Source organism: Odontesthes bonariensis, chromosome 2 (assembly GCF_027942865.1).
Source record: "Odontesthes bonariensis isolate fOdoBon6 chromosome 2, fOdoBon6.hap1, whole genome shotgun sequence".
Taxonomy (NCBI): Eukaryota; Metazoa; Chordata; class Actinopteri; order Atheriniformes; family Atherinopsidae; genus Odontesthes; species Odontesthes bonariensis.
The window spans coordinates 16,990,345-17,013,116 of record NC_134507.1 but is presented as its reverse complement, the minus strand read 5'-3'; the positions used below and the strand labels follow the sequence as shown (position 1 = coordinate 17,013,116).

General features: G+C 39.6%; 1 protein-coding gene across 6 annotated transcripts in view; it reads right to left on the bottom strand.

Annotated features, from left to right (window-relative positions):
* The window catches only part of kcnma1a (potassium large conductance calcium-activated channel, subfamily M, alpha member 1a), a 154,312-nt gene that overhangs the window by 17,281 nt on the left and 114,259 nt on the right, over positions 1-22,772 (bottom strand). For 4 of the 6 annotated variants that reach the window (XM_075478373.1, XM_075478374.1, XM_075478375.1 and 1 more), the window contains exons 17-22: positions 21,987-22,073; positions 21,811-21,887; positions 8,486-8,579; positions 4,567-4,693; positions 3,130-3,354; positions 2,378-2,570 (exon numbers count right to left, since the gene is read on the bottom strand). In XM_075478373.1, coding sequence (XP_075334488.1) covers positions 2,378-2,570; positions 3,130-3,354; positions 4,567-4,693; positions 8,486-8,579; positions 21,811-21,887; positions 21,987-22,073 — 803 coding nt within the window. Of the gene's footprint in view, positions 1-2,377; positions 2,571-3,129; positions 3,355-4,566; positions 4,694-8,485; positions 8,580-12,931; positions 12,965-16,776; positions 16,951-21,810; positions 21,888-21,986; positions 22,074-22,772 lie in introns of all 6 variants that reach the window. The other 2 variants (XM_075478377.1, XM_075478379.1) reach the window with 2 other exon arrangements.

The following is a 22,772-nucleotide window of genomic DNA, read 5'->3' as shown; positions in this document are numbered from 1 at the left end:
GTAAGAATTCACATGACTTCACATTTTTGCATTTCCTCAAAGTGACAAGTAAACACCTTAAATCTGTAATGCTATATGCATTATGCATAAACTATGTTTTGACATCCATCATTTAGTGCTGACTATAGCAAAAATGTCAGCTTATAGTGCCACGACCAAGGAGACATAATGCAGGGTATATATTCAGGTCACAAAGTTTTAAAAGGATTGCAAATTCTGTGTGTGTGAGTGTGTGTGTCTTTTCCGTCAGGCAACTCAATGAGCTGCTTACATTACAAAAGAGCCCTTTGCAACAGAAAATATACCTTATTGTTTAATACACAGCAGGAAGCACACACTGAACTGAAGATTGGGTGATCATAACTTTTGTTACACCAATTACTGAACCAGGAGATAGCACAGGTTTGACAATGTGAGTAGACCAGGGAGCACATGCTCAGGCATTGCAAGCAAAATTGCATCATTGTCCAAACAGAATGATGTTTATTCTGCTGGAGAGTGACAGCAAGGTTTTGGATTCACTGCTCTTATTGTATCATACTGAACACAAAGACTGCGTGAGGATCTAGAACAGCCTTCGTTCTGCGCAGTGCCAACGCCAGAAAGGGATGCTGGTGAGAACAGGGACAAATGAGGCCTGCTGCTGTGCCGCTTTCAAAACAAAGAGCTTAAAAGCTGCATTTCAGCGTGAGCTCCAAACACAGAGCTGCACATCTTTACCGAGAACTAAAATGTGTTTATCTGTCGCATCGCCCAAATCTTCCCCTGAGTTCACTCAAGAACTGCAAATATTCACATGTAAAAATATTGACGCGTTAAAAAGTATTTTATCTCTGGTATAAAATTATGCTTAAATCCTATTAATTATGCTAGATAGTCATTTTCCTTTCTTGTTCCTTGTATTCTTAGTTCATGATATGTATATACATGTTCATGAGATTAGCTTTCCGAAAACAAAGAAGCCGAAATTCTGAAACCTGCCTGATTACACAACATCTTCTCCAAAAGCTCTCTGTTGCTACTGAGAGGCTGTAACTTTGTGTACAATAGACAAGCAAGATCTGGGTTATCTACCCCCTTATCCCTGTAGCCCCGCGGGCACAGCGATGCTCTGTGGTTGACTACATGCTACAGCAGCCGTGAGAAGCTCACCCCCAGGAAAGCATATGTTTACTTATTCATTTGCACCTTCCAAATTCCACAGATAGCATATGAATGGGAGCAATGCCAGGAGAAGGGAATCCCTAAACAATAGCAGCATCTGGGTATGTGCGTGCGTTTCCTTGTGCCTACATGTCTACAAGGCAGTGGGAATGTGTGTTTTTGTAAATGGGTGGTTCACGCAAGACCTAATTATTGATGACAGTCGGCTCCATCCATTGATCTGGAGGAAAGATAAAGACCAGTATGCTTCCTTATTGAGGTGGCTCTCAATGAGCAGCCTCTCTGAGGTTTACCCCTGCTTATTTTTTTTCTTGGTGGCACTGCTATCGACAGCATATCACTCACTTATGGTCAGAGAAATAACAGCATTGGCATTCTAGTAAAGCATGTGGAAGTGCTCTGCACTAAAAAAATAATGGGCTCTTGAACCTTCAGCTTTGATTTGTATTTACAACAGTCACTGTGGTAGCTTTAAACAGTGCTGAGCTCCAGACATGCCTCTCAAGCTAATCATGAACCAAGGATTACCTGTTTGTAGATGTTTGTGGATAGATTGCCGTGGCACGAACATCTGTAGGTTTAATGTGTGCAAACGCACACAAAGCCACACAAACATGAAAGTGTGTGCAAGTGTGTGTCACTGTTTTGTTGTGACTAATGAGGAGCAGCTGAACTGGCCTGCCTGGTGATTTGTACTAGCTGCTTAATGATGATGAGGCCTGATGGGATGCCAGGTTCATATGTTTGTCTGCAAACATCAACAATCTGTTCCAGACGATCTGCCAGGCTCCGAATCAGGGTGAACAACATCAAATGACACAGTCATGTTGATTACATCATTAAAAAGTATTATCAAAGACGTTTAGCAGCATCTAATTACGAGGGACAACACCAAAATCATCAGAAAATTAGGTGGAGTAAAGACTCTTCAAAGGCTTGAGGAAGCCTTCAACCCACTGTTTTCTGTGCGCATATCTTTCGGAGTTAATGTAATGTCAGAGTATAGATCATTTTCAGCAGACTTGCACAGAATTTTGATTAAGAACACTTAGCACACTCTGTGCTTGATGGACTACCTCCTGTGTGGCATTCTCACCCCCCTACAGTCTTTTCTACTCCTCTTTTTCCATTTCTGACTACCATCTTCCCTTCCTGCCCCAACCTGTCCCCTTTGGGAAGCAGTGTACATGGAGTCTAATAGGGCGCCTCTTACCTTGGGAATTAGCCTGTAAGACCCCAATACTGTCATCAAACTGCATAGACTTGATGTTGAGTGATGCCAAGATGCATTCCTTATCCTGCAGTGAGGCATCTTCAATATTGTTCTGATTGGCTGACAGTATTACGCACATGTCGCAGAGGTTGATGTTGACAGCCCTTAAATCTGCCCGACTTAATGGTGTACCCTTCAGGGTGAGGAGAACACAGACAGAGAAAGAGCGAGACAGCAAGAGAGAAAGCAAAACACAGAGAAAAGACAGACATGGGGGAGAGAAAAACAAATTTAAGAAGTGAGCAGAATGGAGCTTTGGGAAATTAGTTAACAAGTATTCTTGTTCTGAGGCAATGACATTCCACTGATCTAACCAGGCATTAGAGATTCAGAGACATGGACTAATCTAAAGGCTAGCCTGTGCTGAGGGGTGTGTTTGAGATTCTCTTCTGATCATCAGTCAAGCCTGGCCTAACAAGCTCTAAGGCAGCACACCACGCCATCTGCGATGGGCACTGCAGCTGCACCACTCATAAACTCCACTTAGGATATATGCATGATGTGTCACTGCTTCAGATGAGGGGGGCTGACTGAGCTCTCATGGATTGATCTTTCAATTGAGTAATGTGTGATCAAATCAAAATGACAATCCGTCTCAGGATTTCAATGCATGTGTAGCTCAAAATGTCAATGCTTTATTGGCCAATTCTGGCATAAATTTGTATCTTATGCCAGTGAACCTGAACACTCACAGGTAGGATGGAGACCTTGGGGAAGTTGTGTAAAGTTTCCCACTCTCTGCGAAGGTACTCCAGCGAGCCCACGAAAACTATTGGCTTTAGCTCGTGGTAATGGAAGTTGCTGGCTCTTAAAGGCATCACCAAGTTTCGCAGCCCCACTAAAGCGGACGTGACATCCCCAAATATACAGACCACTACATGGCCGCTCAGCACTGTCATGGACGCTTCACTCCGGGTCTGCAGGGAACAGAGAGGCACAGGAAAAGGGGACAAAAGCAGAAACAGGAATGAGAACAAGTGGAGACAGAGAAGAGACATGGGAAAAAAGAAAACATTTTTACAGAAAAGAAAGTGGATTTTTGCAGAAAACACTACACGAGTTGACTTACAAGGAGTTATAAGTGCACTTTTTAGTTTGTTAACCAAGATTTGAGATAATCCATCATTACGGTGTCGTACTTACATGCACAAAAGTTTGATTACCTACTTTCCTTTTCATAAGCAGTTAACTTTTTAACAAGAAAGTACAATAATATGAAAAGAAAATATCAAAAATAAACCAAAGAAGTCATTTTAAAAAAGGACAACTCATTCAGTCTGGAGAATTGCAGTTTGTAAGATTTAAGGCACATACATTATGCATCATTGGGAAAATATCAATGGAGAGGCATAAGAAATAAACAAAGCTATTTCGTAATGTATAATTCTTCAGTAAAACAATACATTAACCTGCTTTCAAAATCAGCTCCCATGCCTTTAAAGTTTTGATGCATGTAAGTAAATTAGGCTTTACATGCAACTATAACTGTTTGTTTATTGCAGACACAAGGTAAAAGTCGGGCCATCAAGGTTCCACTGCTGCAAACTGTCTCATACTGTCTGTCGTCTGCCTGATCTGGTGCATTAAAGATTTCTGTCGATAACCAATTGTCTTTGTTTCTAAAACATGATGAACCAGGCAGCTTAAGCAAGTCAAGTTCAGGCTCCCTTGAGATAAGTTAGAATTAAACATTTCGAAATTAGTAGGCTCACTTGAGTATCAGCTGTACAAAAGAAACAAAAAAGTTATTTAGCAACTGTGTAACTTTAATGTTTGATTTGGAAAGGGTTAACCTTTCTCAAACAAATTACACACCAGGGCAAATGCTTACAAACTGCCTTGCAATCTTAACAAACTCATGCACTGACTATAGTTCACAGGTTCTTGGTAGCGATACATATTTTTATATATAAATATATAAAAAACAAACTCACCTTGAAATAACAGAGAAGCAGTGGAAAGAATTTCAATACACATTAGTATGTGAAAGGGTTACTGCAGTATTGACGGGAAAGGTTGGCTCCAGAGCATACTCACTCAACTTTTGTTTAATTGTATTCTTTTATATCTTTTTCTGTATCTTTTTTTTTTAAACTGGGTTGTAGTCAGAGAGCTCCAATCACACTTACCAGGATTACTTTTTCGATCTCTTTGGAAGGGCACCAGTGAAACATCCCTGTCGAGTCATACCTCTTCACGTTCATGTCCATGTTCTCAATTTGTTCATTCCCAGGGATCAGAAGGGGATCGTGCCGACTGAAAAACAGAATGTACTCAAGTTCTCTGACAACAGCTTGTGAAGTAGCCATCAGGATTTCTCGGAATATTTATTCATTTAGCATAACAAACATTAGTCCATCCTAATATCAAAGTGTTATACTTTCTATGGCTCTAAGTACTGTTAAATCCCATAACTACAACATCACAACACAATTTCCTTTTGTTCCTGTTGTGAAGACATCAGAAGATTCAGACCCTTTTGTTCATAGTGGTACAGAGGAGAACAGCAAGTCTTGAGTGCTACTGACTGAATGGTATGACAATACAAGGCCAATTACCAGCTTGTACCCCCTCCTCCAGTTCCCGAAGCCATGTGGAGCAAATAGTAAAAGCTCCAACAGGCTCAAACTTTAAATATTTCAGGAATTTGCCTAATCACATTTTACTCTCCCAACTGATGGCCATTAATGTTTCAACAGCATGTCACAACCAAACAGGCTAATCCACAGCAGTGAGCTGCTGAGTTTTATCCAATGTAACACTGACCATGAAAAAGACTCCGTCAGTCCTGTTATACCGCCTCTCCTGTTCTTTCGCTCATCCAACAAGACATGTTCTCACACTTCATCTGATCCAAATCAAGATGCATACATAATGAATTTATCATTTAACCAAAAAAAAATAATCATTCTTTGGTTAAAACAGCACTATGTGCAGACTTCTAAAAGAGGAAACTGAGGAGACAGTCGTGAATAATATGGGAGAAAACATCTCAAGAATTTGACATACATCTCTCTCAGTATCACTCTCTGTATCGTCTATCAACACTGCCATTCACTGACAAGGCTTTGATGTTGTCTCTTCCTTCAACCTGCATTTGGGTTGCATGCCATCACAGGGAAAGTAGGAGTAAAAAAAAGCTGTCAATTAGCCACCCTCACTCTGCAGCTTTCTCTCCCCTTCTACCCTCTATCAGTTAGAGCAGGTGATAATAACACTGACAGCATTTAGTGTTTTTACACTCAGCCTGAATCTTTCATCCAGAGCCGCGCGTTGCGCCAATCAACTCCACCGAGCCCCCCGTCACTTCAATCTGCTCAGCTCTGCTCGCCTCCACACACGGGCTGACTGGCGCATGCAGGCGGGCTGCCGCTCCACCTCTCTCTGCCAAGACAGCTATCTTTCACAGAGCTGTCAGCAGTGTGACTGGCAGCCTGTCACAGGGTCCATACACCTCCTCCTCCATCTTCCTCATCCGTGCCTCGGGTTGAACCTACCACAAGGCTCAGGGAGAGCAGACATGACGTCTGCGCTACAGGGCCACGCCCAAGGGATATCAGCTGCTGAAGATACAATGACATCCTCTGATACTGGATGCGTGTTGTCAGTCATGACCCGTCACTAATGTTTGAGGAGTGGCGTTAATGTCATGTAGCCATGAAGCTCATTAGAACACTGACATGGTGGATTGCCCTCTAATATTTGAATAGCATGGCAGTCTTGGATGTTGCCTAAAAATCATGCACAATTCATGAACAAATTTGAAACTTTACTTCAAGAATTTTTTCCAACAGAAGAGACAAAAAAAGAAAAAAAACACTTCTTATTTTACAGACTGAATATTTTAATATTATAATGTGTTTCCTGTGTGAGATACAATATCTTCTAAGGTGCACTTTTGAAGAGGACGAATAGTATTTCCCTTACTCTGTGTCTCACTCCAGTGCCTTGCCCCTTGTCTTCCTTTCCAACTCTCTCCCTCAGTATATATTTCAAACAGAGTTGAGTTATGCCACTGTATCAGTCTGCACTCACAAACTGGGGATGGGCGTGCTCCCCCAATCCCTCTCTGCCAAACTACGAAGGCAGCCTCTTGCTTTGAAAATTTTCCCCATCATGCAAACTGACAAAGGCATGCTTTTCCAAAGCCCACAGCCAATCTGTTGATCATTATTTATTTACAAAGGCCTTCAGGCTGCGAGTCCTGTAAAAACCATACTTGTTACGTATGTTGGCTCTCTTGCGAGCTCTCTACTGTGTTTTCCCCTTTTTTTGCTTGCAGAATAACATTTCCCTAAGGCTACCTCAAACAATCACTTTTGGTATTGCATAAAATCTACCTCATAAAGCGCAACTGTTTAATATATATGGTGTTATATGTTGACACGGCAGCTGTTAAAAAAGGGGGGGGGGGCTGTGGATTATGACGGCTAATGTTATGTTCTGCTAAGGGCTAAGACTTGGAAAAAAATCTACACCTATAACAGAGGACCTGTCATCCCAGTACCCAAGAGCCAGCAGAATACAGAAGCACCCCTAAAGCAGAGAAAACTTTGACACCGCTTTGAAGCGTTTTCAAAACTGAGTAAATAACTCACAAGGATTATTATCACTGTGAGATCAAAGCAAAGATGCATATATTACATGGCAAACGGGGACCATCTCCTGAGCAGAGTAGGATAAGAAGAAAAGGTTTTGCGCTTTAAGTTCAGCAAACTAAACAGCCTTTTAAACAAGCAGTTAGCTGGAAACGTGCCAGTGTCTAGTTGTTTTTGCAGCAGCTTTCTCCCTCAGAGCAAGGGCATCTGAAATGATGCTCTGTTGCAAACTAGACTGAGGGGTAGGACTCTGTGTTCAGCTAATGGTTTGGCAAGTGTAAAGGCTTATCAAGTGCTTGTTTTGTGGAGGACTGAGGGGGAGGCCGACAAGTATACTGGACAAAATCACGCAGGCACATCAGTGCAGAGGGAGGATCAGCGCCTGAGGGAACCCAGCAGAACTTACATTCAAAGAACTCAGCCAAACTGTTAGGACAACAGACAAAAGAACAATAAGATTCAGAAACCATAAAAAAAAAAAAAAAATTCTGAATCACATTTTTATTTTACCCTTAGGGACATAATGTTATATTTGCCCAAACATTTCAGATACAATAGTTCTGAAAGCAGCGCAGCTTTACAACAAAAATGATACTAATGACAACTTAGTGAAAACCCTAAAGGGGAAAAGAAAATAAACAGCCTTTGCATATGTTTTTACTGTAAAGGCACAAAGAGGACTTCCATAGCACTCTCATTTAGAGAGTGTAGCTAAGTGTGTTTGTATTTCTGTGTTGTTGTAACTATGCTTTAAATATGCCATCCCAATCAGTGCAGCTCGGCCTCCCTGTATGTTCCTCGCTGCTGTGTGTCTAACCCTGCCTCACAGCCAGAGGAGCACAAAAACCTACCTCTTTTATCTTTCAAAATCAATTAACAGCAATTTAATTCCACAAGACAGGATAAAAGGAAGGTAATATTTGAATTCATATTTGATTGTGATGATACATCTCGCATATGCCCTTAAGTACCAGAAACACTACTCACAGGGGTTCCCACAATAGAGGAATAGCCTGAGGGCAAAGTAACCATGCAGGTCCCTCTGATTGGTTGCTGGTGTCATTAGTGCCAGCATTGTTTAAGTAGTACATGTGGACCAGACTGGAGGAAGTGGCAGCTGGGACTTTAAAGCCAGAGGAGTTTCCAAACGGCTCCTCGCAGCCACTTTTCATGACAGAAATATTATTTCAGCTCTGTCATTAACAGCTGACAGCCATCCTAAACAGCCAGAGCTTAACAGGGCATTTCTCCTTTTCTTCCTCTCACAGAGTGTCTTACCTCCCTCTTCTGCCACCATTAATTTGCCCCCTACCATCCATCCAAACTGCCACCATCACGCCATCAGCAGCCCACGTCTCTGACACATCTCTCCTTCCCTTCTTCCCTCCCTCCCTTCTTTCCTTCCTCTCTGTTTGAAGGCTGCAAGGAGAATAATATCGGCTTCTCTTACCTCATCATTTTGGGTGAGCAGTTAGGTGAGTTTCGCATTCCTCCGTTGCGCTGCTTTTTTTTAGGCGAGAGAGTTGATGGATGCTCATCTTCAACTGCAAATACATGCGCAGAATGTCAGAATAGAGACAGATGGTTGAGAAAGTGTGCTGGACCTGACATGAAAAATTGACCAAACAATCAATCAATCGTTGCAAACAAATGAAAGAAACGGAACACAAGAAAAGGAAAAATTAATAATTCAGTGTCAAATAAAAAATAAAAAAAACATAAAGGAAGCATTAGTATCGAACAATGGTGAATCTGAAAAAGGCAGGAGAAAACCACAAAGAAAAACCAATTTATGCCCTGAAAATGTCATGAAAAGCTCACATCCCAAACTACCCTTTATTACAATGTTTTATCTCACCAAGGCCTACGCATATAAACTACTGCACATGTCCAGGTGGACCTCTAGCCGTCTGCATCAGAGTGACAATGCTCACCTATGCCATTAAATGCCATGAGATTACACAAACCATTATTGCCGGTGGGGCATGGGCAAAAGCAATGACAATGAATAAATAAATGTTATGGAGATTAATCTTGAGTGGGTGGTTTGTCCTTTCCCCCCCCCCCCCCCATAAAACTATCTGCATCCCACCCCAACATTCCAGCTCTAAATAAAGCGCACAATGGCTCTTCTACAGGTCTACCTCCATGCCAAGGGAACATTTAAGCAATCAGCACACATCAGGTCAGGGAATATTACCAGAATTAGTGGACAAAAGATTTTAAAGCAGCTAGCGAATGTACAGCATTTTCCGGAATAAGAAGGTCATGACTGGTGTTATATGTTTTAATGAAAAATGAATGATTTCTGTTAGGTCTCGTATTCGGTTCGTGTTTTTGAAGCTTTGGTGTTTTGCATTTGCAGGACCGATGTACTTTTTTTTTTTTTTCAAGCTTCTTGTCAGCAACGTTTTGTTGTGTTAAAGAAATCTAAAAAAAAAAAAAATAGATAAATAAAAAAAACACCATCTTCTAAACTTTGCTTCAACCAAGTCAGACAGAGAGAATGAGAAAGAGCAGCCAGAGTGAGGCCAGGACCGGTCGTCTGAAGATTTCAGTCACACTAGCAGCAGTCTGATCTTCACCACTGCCGTCTGCCAGTTCCAAGAGCTTTCAGACAGGCACCCAGATACTTGTCTAAAATCTACGTTCTCCCAGCGCAAATGCCAAGCGCACCGTCACTTCAAACCCACATTAGTCCTTTGGTTAGAAATCAATAACACAGCATGATATTAGTGCAAATCAATGTGCACACTGCAAGGCATGACTATTCTAAGCATGTAGAATTTCATTATTGTCTGAATGCCCATTCTCGGCTGTCACCTAATTCTGCTAATAAAAGATAAGAAATATGACTTTGGCTTCTAATGAAATGTCATTCTCTGACATTTCCTTTATGCAATTGGGCATTCAGAATAGCTAATATCACAAGCACTTTTTACTTTACAAACAATTCCCCTTTTTTAATGTACTTTGAAAATATCAAATCGGAAAATGTGCATTCCTTGTTAAATAGTTTCTCCTTCTGGCTTAATTTGTCGATAGTAAAAACAACACATTTCATTTATACACCCAACAATAAAATATAATACTGTTCCAAATACTGAAGCATGAAAGTTTTGTTTGAGATGGCAAAAGGGGTAACTATCCTCAGAGCTAACAACATTTCTGACAATAAATATCATTATTTAACTCTTTTGTGCTGAAGTCCCTCTTTTGTAATTACTCCTAAAGTTTGGAAGTCAGCCAGTTTAAAGAACAGCAGTTACTGCACTAACAGGCAAATCCGAGTAAAGCAGCAGGAGCAACAACAGCAGCAGCTCCAGCAGAGTGAACTGCCATGCAGCAAACAAAACAAAACAAAAAAATAAATGAAGGGACAGAAACAGGCAGGATTACTGACTGATGCATCCCGCTAAGAGGGCAACCTACAGGGCCTACTGTGACTGAGCAGCATGGCATTACTGGGCTGGTAGCGGTATTTCACCGGCAGACTGCGGGCCCGGTTCAGTCGACTCTCGGCCAGGGCTCTGGCAGCCCTGTCTCCTGGACCTGAGATACTGAGGCGCAATTGTGAGGGGTCGACCCCGGGCCCCGGCCTCACTGGGAGTAGGCTTCCTTTACGGTTATTAACAAGGGGGATGTTGGCTGTGCCCCTGTCGAAACGGGGCTCCTGGTTGGGGTGCAGGGTGTCGGGAAGAAATGCATTTGAGGTGATGGAGGTGGAGATGCAGCCAGTGGTTTTAACAGATCGGTTTTGAAAAGATGGTCTAACGTCATCCATTACTGTCAAACAGTGGAGAATAAAAAATGTGAGAAAGTCTGTAGTCAGATTCATATATTGGTAGTACTTTAACAATTGTGTGAAACTGCTGAAAACTGACTAGTTTTATTTGTGCAATATTTGCTTAAAAAATATATCTTTACATTTTATATTTCAGGGTAAACCAATCCCACAAAATGTAAAAATGTCAGTAAGATCGATTTACTGACTTAAAAAGATTACGTGATAATAAATTGTAATAGTTAAAAAACAATTGAATTTGTTCTCATTTAATGACATAAAAGCAAGAATCGCATCATTTTTCTACAGCTGGTGTTGAAACGCGAAACAAAAATGTTCACAGTGACTTTCACCTTGCGTTTGAGAGGAACATAAATTAATTAGAGAACTCACATCTCTGTTTCTCATTTATGTTACATTTTCTTAAAACACTAAGCAGAGACCAAGCTTTGCTGAAGCCAGTCAAACACAATAAAATGCTGTCATCTCAAACACACTGTGTGAAGCAGAACTTCAATTTCAACAAATGTAAAAGTATAACCGATTATCTAAAAAAATGACTTATTCAAAACCATTAAAAGTTTTATTATATTAATTGTGGGTTATGTATAGAATTGTGGCTTAATTCCAGATAAAATAATTCTGTCATTTTCTTCTAAAAATGGTATGTTTACATTTTTGATCAGAAATATGATCATATCACGTCAAGAGACAAACTGCAGTCTTTAATATGAGCATAAATAGTCTGCATACATACACCTGATGTTCAACCAGCAGCCCGACCAAACACACACACACACACACACACACACACAATCTGACTAAAGCTACAGCGTCAACTTGCATGTTTGTATGTAAGGGGTCATGGAACACTGCAGGAGGACAACAGAGGAATGCAAGTAAAAGATCTGGTAGCAAAGTTGAGTGTGAGAGGCGGAGCCCTTTTCCTCTCTTTGGTAGAAGGGTGGTTGGTTGGTTGTTTGGAGGAGAGACCATGCTTGGGTGGCCCCGGGCAATAAACAGACGTTTATCCCAGCCGTCAGCTGCCTCCTTGATTTACAGGGCGCCACCGATAGCTCCTGGATTCATCTGGCCCTTGTCAAACACGTGCAGCGTTACAGAGCCTTCACCCGCCCTGGCAGGTCCACTGTGCATCCTGAACAACCCAGACGGCAACTGTCCCTTCTTAAAATGTAAATCGCATGATGGTACTGTACTGCATGCAAACCTTATAAGATCGCTGTTATCGAATATAAACTGGATGTTGAGGCAGAGGAATAACAACTAGTAATATTTACTTTTGTATGTGAGCTAAGCTGGCTTTATCTTTAGTGTTTGCTGCATGAACAAGCTTTGTTCTTCAACTGCATTGCAACTGCATGAAATGGCCTTCTAGGCCATGCACTATTGCCACGTTACAGGTAAAGAAAAATTATAAATAAATAAAACTATATGACAATATGAGTACTGCGATTCCTTTTAGTTTTGCTTAAGAGGCCGCTAATATTTCAAAGAGGAAACAAAAAATGTCTTAATAGTATCAGAATGCTTAATGTGAACAAATAAAAATATACACATAAGAATGTTAGGCATGACAAATAGCATTTAAAACTAAAAGTTATTCTTAACCACTGCAATGAAAAGTTAACAATTTAACAATTATTTACCAAAGATTTACCTATATTGTAATCGGCTTTGAAACGAACGCCAGCCTCTTTTTGGCTTCCACTGTTCCCTGGTGTTGTAGCGCCATCTGCTGCTACATGCAGCACAATACAAAAAGAATATTTCATGGAACTACATGGCATCAGCAAACACAAAATGATTTCTCTTAAGTTTAAATACCAAGAATGCATTACTCTAATTCTTCTCAAAATATGTCGAAATGAATTAGTGATAGTTAAGTGAGAATAAACGTCTTGAATGAAAGACTGAATTTAAGATTATTTAAACTGCGTTTACAACAGTATAAGATTCTTAAAGGATGAGGGACAACAGAGCAAATACTAGAGCAAAGCATCAGTAATAAGTATGTTACATGAGAAAGTGAGGGGGCTACAGTCTAAACACACAGCTGGAGCAGAGTGGAGAAAGACAGAGAAACACACTTACGTGATCTGACATATCCATTATACTTATATTTGGCTGAGGAGAATGCAAAGACATGTGGAAGGTCACATAGAGGAACAAATGATGTAATGACAGACATAAGAAATAGAGACATCAACATAAGAGTGGTGAATGGGGATTAACTCTGATGTGCTATCATTTAAAGACAATGGAACACAAACCGAAAACAAAAGAGGGAAAATGATCAAAAAAAATTGCAAAACTTTAAAGATTGTGATAGTAGTATGGTATGATGGTACAAAAAAAGCAGACAGATGAATGAACCGTCCCTCCTCAAGAGTGAGCCATGCTTTTAGGAAAGTGTACTTAGCCAGAAGAGGAGATTTTATTTTCAGAAAATTGCTAGAGCTAAATATGTTTTGTGATTCAACAATGTATTTTTTTTTCTCTTCCTTTAGACATTTGTAAATGAACTTTTACCTTTTTAAAATGTGTATATTTAAGTGTATTTAGATATTCAAAACAGCATTAACCACAGGAGACAAGATCTTTCTATGAAGTCCAGACATCTTGCATAATTTTGATTTTTAAAAATGGGTTCTTTTCCAAACATCAAATTGAGATTAACAGAGGTCTGAGTTTATGCAAATGTAGTTAATTATCTAGGAACTTTCATTTGTGACCTTGACTGAGAAGATATTAAAAACTGTTACCACCATAACTACTGATGCAGTGAACACTTGAACTGAGCTCTGGGCTGCTGACACTCCCCACCCATTGCCAAAATCTCTCCCAGCAATAAAGGTCATAGCGAGGGCCCAGGGCTGGCCTATGACACAGGTCCTCAAAACAAAGACCTACAGTGGCCCTGGCATCTGTCTCTAGCGATCTGCCCCCACTGCATAGGCGGTATACTAACTGGCTACCATCTGGGGCACAGCTCCGCAGCATTGGACAGAGGGTTTAGAGGGAAGGACCAAGCCTGCCTGGTGGACAGGAGCTGTCAGGCCAAGTTTGGTGACAGACCAGCAAGGCTGGGAAAATGAAAATGCAAACATAATTTCTGTGTCAAGATAGATAAGGTCTTTTGCAATGAGATGCAGATTCACACACACATGGTAGACACTAAGATAAAACAGCACGTCGTTATGCACATTAGATGTGCACATAAATGCATAAACAACCCAGAGGGTTGAGGACAAGCCAAAAGCATCTTCGCAGCCCCGAGTCCCCAAATCCTAGTCAATAGCTCTGCTGCATAAGAGCCTCAAAGTCTACATTATACAATTCCTGTTGTAACCAATTCACTATAGCTTTTCACAAGGGATGATGGCCAGGTCACCAAGATAGACCATATGTAAATGATTTAGAGACGAAAAAATGAACTTTGGCCATAGAACCCAGGATCATTTCTGAAGCGACATGTTAAAAAAAAATGCATCGACAAGAATCAGAGTAAACAAATAAGACAAACCTACCCACAAACACTTCCTCAAACCTTTTGGCATCTTTTCAGTTGCAAAAGCTTCTCCTCTTATCTTTTCAGATTTTTACTGCTTTCAATCCTGTAATTAAACTGCATGATCAATAAATGTATAATTCAGGTAGCCAATTCATTTGGCTTGCCGTTTCAGTGATTTATCTATCCCATCAAATTTCAAACTACTCACTTACAGTAATTACTCCAATAAAAGGTTAGAACAGAGCTGTCTTCATGTGTAGTCTAAGTTGAACTTGCATCATAGCAAACCATGAATTAAATAAGTGAGCGTTAACCAAGATCCCAATTATCAAAGTGCAGAAAAATCTGGTTGTGATACACAAGAAGATGAAGTCATCATGGATAAAGAAGTCTTATCCTCTTGGATTGGTGGAAAAAACTGGACATTGAGAGGGGTAATCCAACAATCCTTTTCTGACAAAGCCCAATACACTCCATCGCTGTACTCTCTTTGTTCATTCAAACAGTTAAAAAGGGAAAGAAATCTAAGACAGGGGAGGCTTTCCTTAAATCCTACAGGGGGCTGAGGGAAAAGTGAGATCAGTAACCATGTAATGGCCAGTAATTGGTACCGAGGGATATCAGCGCAGGCCCAACTACAAGAAGCCCAGCCAAACTCATCATGCTGTGTTTGACATTAATCTAGGCTGAGTCTGCAGACGGTGGGAGAATGTTGAGAAGGAAATCAGATCTGTATGTCTGAATCCAAGGCTTTGATAGCCAGGTCTACTGCTGCCATGTCTAATTGACAGACAATTTAGTATTTCCCATCCACTTAAAAAGAAAAGAGAAAGGATGGGATCTTCCAGGAGCCTCAGTCCTCTTACCTTTCCTGTATCAAGCCAACATCACTTTTATAGTGGTTGTTTTGTTTTTCTTCGCATTTTTCTAATTTTTTGCACCATATCATTTTTTCCTATTCTTAATTCACCAACTTTCTCCTGCTGTAAAATATCTCATTAAACTACTGAGGACTGAGGTAAAGTTATTTACAAAACAGTTCAAACCAATTACAGGCTGAGCAGGAAATTCTGTACAATTGCATGATTTGAGATTTTAAAAAAAATAATAATAATTATAAATTATCCATCCATCCATTATCTATACCGCTGAATCCGTCGATCGGGTCGCGGGTAATTATAAATTACTGTCGGCAAAAATACAAATATTCATCTTCAATATGTAAAAAATAGTGAAAGTGCATCACAGTTTGGTGGGATTTTTATGTCCATTTACACATTCTTAATTTCAATTGTTGGGGTTTGAAAATGGAACATTTTCTAGTAGTCAAATGCTCAACTTCTGTCAGAACCCATCCATCTTAGCTCCTTTCTATTCTCAATCCCTTTTTTTTTTTTAAATACTCACACTGCTCTAGTTGGAGAGCTTATTACTGAATTATGGCAGAGCGTAATTCAGCTACTCATTCTTTAATAAAACTTGCCACTAGGCAGTTATTAAGCACATAAGTTCCAATGTGACAGACACATAACAAAGAATAGCCTACACAGCCAACAAGGCCTTTAGGAAGTTCAGATGCAGTCTTCTTTGCAGTGGACATCACACTCTGTCTCTTTGCAGAACTATTACAAGCACAAAAAGTCTATAAAACTATAAAAGAAAGGGGGGGACACCCCCAAATCCTCTGTAAAAGTCTATACTGAAGAAATATCACAAATAAAATATAAGTGTCCTTATCCTCATACTTAGAACCTAGGAGGACTGATATGAATCTCCTTCAAAAAGAAATAAATCTTTGCATAGTTGCTTTGTAGGGTGAAGTCAAAGGAAAAATAAATTGTTAAACTAAGGAAAAACTGATTTAACTGAAAAGTTTATAAACTGAAAAGTTAATAATGGTCTTAAAAATCAAAGATATCAGACACAATGTAACAAGCATAATCAGTTAATTACAGTCATAAAAGCTTGAAAATGAACTCATATGTTCCATTTCTGTATATGTAGACATCTTACCTTAAACAGTTAAAAAAAAAAAACACCAAACAGCACGTAAAAAAGGGAAATTTTCACACGACTGCATGATTGATGCAGCATGCGTTAGCCACACCTACAGTACTGTACAGCAGCACCACAGAGCCACACCACCACTTACCTACCACAATACACCCATAAAACAATAATTTCTCATGATAAATTAAAATACAATTACTTAAAAGATAACAAATAACAGTATACAACATGTTCATTCTAAAAATGAACTCATGAAGGCCACAGTTACGCAAACTATGGAGTCATGAGAAAATAGATCACACCACACAGAAAACATTACAGACACGCTCAAACACGTACGGTACCTCTGCATGGGACACTACACGGAGCACACACCACAGACATGTAACAGCATGTGTTGGGCGGTGTAACTTACAGGCACGTAAAGTGGTTGCGCAATCATGAACAGAGACAGAGGAAAGTGGGTAGGCCCTCTGAAGGGTGTCCATGTTACTATGTACACTGCCTGACATGCAAGAGCAGTCTTGCTCTGAATGGCCGCAATCAAAACAACATGCCAGTTTCATTCGTTTGTAGACGGACATCTTGGCTACAGTCATGTTTTGGGATGAGAGGAGAGGAAAAGCAGCAGGTTAATGGCAAAAGGAGAAGTATTCATATAGGGGAAGTCGGAAGGTAACTTCATCAGAGAGTGCAAGCCTTAGCCACCTGCCACACAGACTTGAGCTCCAAATTACATTAACACACTCATAGCATGAGGATTTGTTGGAATATTCAATTACATTTCCCTCAACAATTCATCATCGAAATGTCATTTTTCATCATTTCCATGTCCGAAGAAGTCTTCCTAAAGCAGACACATTATCAGTGTTAAAACTGTTATAATTACCTAAGAATTCAATAATCATATGCTTTTGAATTAGTCCTTATCGATAATGGCATTATCAAATCTAAAGGAGTCAAGCTGTGTGCTAAGGCTGTAACAGGTTCTAAAAACAAAATTATAACTGTGGGAAAGAGGGGAGAGAGGAACGGGAGAGGGGTGGGGCATTCAGGGAAGAGAGGCATGAGCAATGTCTTCAGCAGCAAACCTCATACAACGTTCAATACATTTGTACATCCTCAATTCATTTGGCCAAAGGAGTGGATCACGTACCTGTACCCCATCATGCAGCTGTAGGCTCTGTCCATGGCATCACACTACTCTACTGGCTAGACTGGCCAATACATGCTATATTCAGACCTACAGTTTCACTGCTCCACTCCCCAAGGGGTGTTCACTCTAATCAACAGGTGCATAAATGGTGTGATCGGGGAAAATATTAGTTTTTTCTACTATGTAAACATAGAAATGTAAAAGAGTCAAATATGTACAGTTTCTGGGATTTTGTCAGTTTAGTTAGAATTCAAAGGAAAATAAATTGTACTTCATTCCTGTCTGAAAGATGGAAAATTGATAAATAAATAAAAATAACCACCTTGCTCAGGGGTTTTACTTTCACTGCTTTATGGGTTCAATATGACTCATAGCTTGGGTTGGCTAACGCTAGCTCATAGATTTCATTGCATCAGCTTGCTCGTGATGCCTGTTCACCATCTAAAAATTTTCAGTGGCTTCATAGATGTACTGATGCTTTTAAATTCAATGTCTTGAATAGCTGGGGACTAATTTGTTTAGGATAAAGTTAGAATTTTGACATTAGCTGACTCTCCTGTTTTAATTTAAATACCTCTATTTACTCAAACCTTTACAAACCTTTGTTTGAGCAGTTTGAGCCGTTATTGATAGGCTACACTTTAATACTTTTGGATTGCCCACACACAATGTCTTTAAGATGTTCCCAAAAACATTTCCAAATTGTGTAAGATTAGGAAAAGATTAAGGGTAATGGATTTGGTCTTTGAAAGAACACTATATTGTTTGTGTCCCAACGTTCATTGTAACACATGGTTTCATTAAAGTATTCCACTAACATTTCTTTTCAGTTATCTTCCGTGTTCAATACTGCCAATTTGGAAACAAGGTGCCCTTATTCAGGTTAGAGTGGATTACAAAGCAGCATTACACAGCAGACAACTTTTTAAAAGTCAGCCAAAGTTCTATAATCAGCCACTTTTTGTCTATGTGTGTGTCTACATATGGTTGTGTGTGTGAGAGCTTAAACCCGTAGGGGAGCAGGAGTGAAAATTCTTAAAGGAGCATTTTTTTAATGCAGTGACGGGGGGGGGGGGGGGGGGGAGAGTCCCTGGTCCCCATTCTCTTATTGGCAAGGTGAAAACAGACAGCACTTTAATACTGTCTGGCACCTTTACAGAGACACTTTTGACATCTTTGACTCTGACTCACATTGGAAAATCAGATTCTGAATGAAGCAATATGTTTAAGCTTCTGGCCAAAGAAAGAATGGGAAACGCAGATCATCAAGAAGGCATCAGGGATTGCTGTATCCTGTAGCATGCACATGTGCTTTATGAACATGTGAAGGGCATGCAGAAAAATGCAGTTTTGCTCTCAGCAACAAGGAGAAATACTGAGATAACTGTTCACAGTAATGAACCAGTTTTGGAGGCATGGCAGACATGGGCAGTGAAGCTGTCAGATCATGCTGAAATTTCTTAACGTCTTTATTTCATTTCATTTTTTTTTTTTTTTTGCTTGAGTTCTCGGACAACAGTATATATAAGTAACAATGTCGATTTTTGACATATGGAAGGAGGAAAAAATGGAAAACACAAGACAGACAGACAGACAGACACACACACACACACACACACACACACACAGTGACAATGTCTTTTACTTCTGACTTCACAAATACCCAGATTCCGGCCTAGAACTATAAGGTGTCCATTTCTGGGCATTCTTGATTGATGATTCAATATTGCAACTACTCTGATAAACAGGGTGCTTTGTTGAATATGAAGGATGTCCAAAAGAAAGCACTATTCTGATACAAATTTCCCCCAAAGCTTTCTTATTCAGCAAGAATGCCAGGAAAATGGTACAGAGTTGAACTTTTGAGCAATGTACATCTCACGTAAACATAAAATATAAAATAATGAAAAAGAGACTAAGCACATTCGAGAAGATTCATTTGTTGAATGTATTGAATTTCGATCAAATCTATTCGCTCAGTTCATACAACCCTCCCGTCTGGGCCTTGCATTTTTGCTGAACAACTCTCAGGGTATTCGAGTTTCCTCTACAGACATCACCATTTACATATTTATATTTATTATTGCATAGGACTGGTAGCGTACTGCCATCTAGTGGCATCTGAATACCACAACATTAATTGTTCTGCGCATTTCCAGGGGATTTATCACCCAGTGCAGTGAGTTAAACCAAAGGGCCTAACTACTATCCAGATTTGAAATGCACAAGGCCAGGGCGGTGACATTTCAAATCTGAAAGGAACTGATGATCTCTGAAACCTCAGTCAGAGTTTAGAAAGGGGCTGAGATCACAGAGACGTAGGGTAAAAAGGAGACCAGATTGTTTTGATTGTGTTTTGGCAGCCTCCCTCTTTAGGACTTGAAGAACTTCCCACAAGGACAATTTCTGCTCTCTGGAAAAAGAAAAACAGCCACACAAAGCTTCCTTTGATAGAAAGCAGATCAATCTAAATGTCAGCTGTTCTTATTCATTTTCTTGCCTTTGTGTTAGCTCCTCTAAATCTATGATTATGATACAAAATCTCATGTTTTTATCCTGTTCCATTTCTACTTTCCAAGAGCATCACACTATAAGGAGAGTGATCAAAAATAATGCCACAAGACTTGCAGCAGACAGGCTTTTAAATGTGAATTATGAGATTGTTTGATGATCGAATTTCAACCGAAACTGCGTAGATCATTGGTCATATCCAATCAAGTTGCACTTTTTTTGTCATTTCCAGTTATTAAGAGTATCAACTGACTGGCCACATGAAGCGAAGGCCTGAAGCTGGTGTAAGTCTGATTTCTGTTGATTTGGATTTGGACTGGTCTGAACACGGTGTAGAAATGAGAGGCGAGGAGAAGGATGCAAAAGCTACACTGGTACATGCAACATAGATACAATATAGTATTTGCTGAGGAGAAAAAAAACAAAACACTTGCACTGCACTATGGGTAATAGGACACCCATTTTCTTTTTTTTACTCACAATAAATCACTACCAGTGAGTAGTTAAAATAAAGTGGTGTTTTCCAATGGCAGCAAGGAAGGAAATACATCGAAAGTGCGTCACTGGTCATAAAGAAACATGGGAAACAACAGAGGAGAACAAAACATGATAGAACAGAACATTCTGTAGGACAGAATTCCATTATAGTAATGAAACTGTCATCTTTCTAAATGCAACTCTCTTGTTGGCAACAACTGTAATGACATTAAACATAACATTGTGTCCATCACCATAGTCTGAGACATGAACATATTAAGAAAGCAAACAGAAATAAACAGTTTACCAGAATAAAACTACAGTGTGAGAGTCCTGTTTATTATCTTGAACTAGTAGAAAATTGTCTGAAAAATTGAAATGACAGGAAAAAAAGAAATTGGGGAGTTTATATTTTAAAGCTTTTGACTGTAACAGGCTGCTTACTCTAACTGCTTGAGACCTTTTGTGGAAATATGGAATATTCACCTGAATTATTTATAAAGTGGCTAACACATCCTGACAAGTGACAACTGTACATAGGTCAGGTTATATTCGTGTGCTATTCTTGCCTTAATGGTAATGTTATGTTTGCATAAAAAAGGAATGAAATAATTCATTGGACTGAGATATTCTCATATTATAAAAAGTTCTACAACTAACAGCACGATGTTATGACTACTCTTAACATGCGAGAACTTAATATCACAGAGACTGAGCTCAAATACTCTCAAAATACTGATCAAAATCATTTATATATATATAAAATATTGTAGCACAGTAGCTCACTGCCTGCATGCTTCTAGTGTATTACTCACTGTGAATTGTATTCACAAAGTGTTCCAAACATTAATGGAAGATTTTTTTTGCTATTACTGCTTCTTCTTTTTCTATTGTTTGATGTTTAGTGCTTTCTCGTGCATTATTAGCACTTGCACTGTGACTTTATTTTTGCCTAAAGTAATGAGAAAATGGTTAAACCTTAAGAAAAACACATCTAAAGGTAACAGCACCTTAACGTTTACTCAAAAAACAAAAATGCTTTGACTGATGATCATACCATAATGGACGTTATGACAGTTAAAAAAAAAAAAAAAAAGAGTATAATGGTGTGACAACACACAGAATGTTCAAAAAAACACATTTTCACAGAACCGAATATCAGTGACACAATGAGAGGTCTGATATTTGTTTACGAGCTAGTGAAACCATATGTATAAGAGAGACAGACCCACATGTAAGGATTTGCAGCAAGAGGAAGGTGAGGAAGGGCTGCCGGTCGTGCAGAATAAAGGCACAGCTACTCACGTCGTTTGCAGCCACACTTCTTAATACGTTTGGGGTCTGTGATGTCATCATGACAGGCTTTGCAGTAGAAAAATGCTCTAAAAGCAACACAGTAAACATATTTAGCATTCAAAATGACAAAACTGTTCATTTTAACATAATTAGTAGCTGGTTGTTCATCAAGACAGTTAAATCACCTCTTTACTTCTTTGGCATCACTTGCGATAAAGAATCCCAGTGTTCCCTCCTGCATCTTGACATGGTTGCCCGGATTGATCAGGATGCTAGGTAATCAGAGACATACAGACACATACAGGCTGTAAATGTCTGAACAACACTCATTCATGCCCACAACACGCTAATCAAGAGGAATGGTACACACACTTGCTGAAACCTTCAATCGGACCAGAAACGAATTCATCAGAGCTGGGTGTTTGCACAATTTTAAGACACATTCTCGTCGTGAATGTCTTTTTATGGTTATTTGATTTTTAAAAATAGTTATTTCACTCCACTGTATTATGGCTACTGTACGTGGCTCTTGTCAGTTACTATAGACAAAGTTGCTCCTTTCTTTGGTAAATTTTGGATGCGATTCTCAGATGAATGGACAAAAGGTACAACAGTATGATCGCACACTGGATTTTAATTATTTTCTTTACAGAATGGTATTGGATTGGCCTGGGGTGAGAAGAGGGACAGAAAGGGTACAGGTAAAGGGACAAGGGCAGAGATAATTAAAATTATGGCCATGGAGTGGTTTTAGTCTCAGCACTCAGTCATCTGGTCAAAATAAATGTTATGATGGCCACTGAGACATGGCTGTAGTACAGAGAATGTACAGTAAGAGTTGTTGTCTCGGTTAGTATTTGACAGTGGGATGCAAGGGAATGAACAGCTCTTTTTCTTTAATAGTCAATACAAGTGACTCTGTTATAGAAAATGTTCTACTGTTCTTTAGAAAACATATTTCTTGGAAAAAG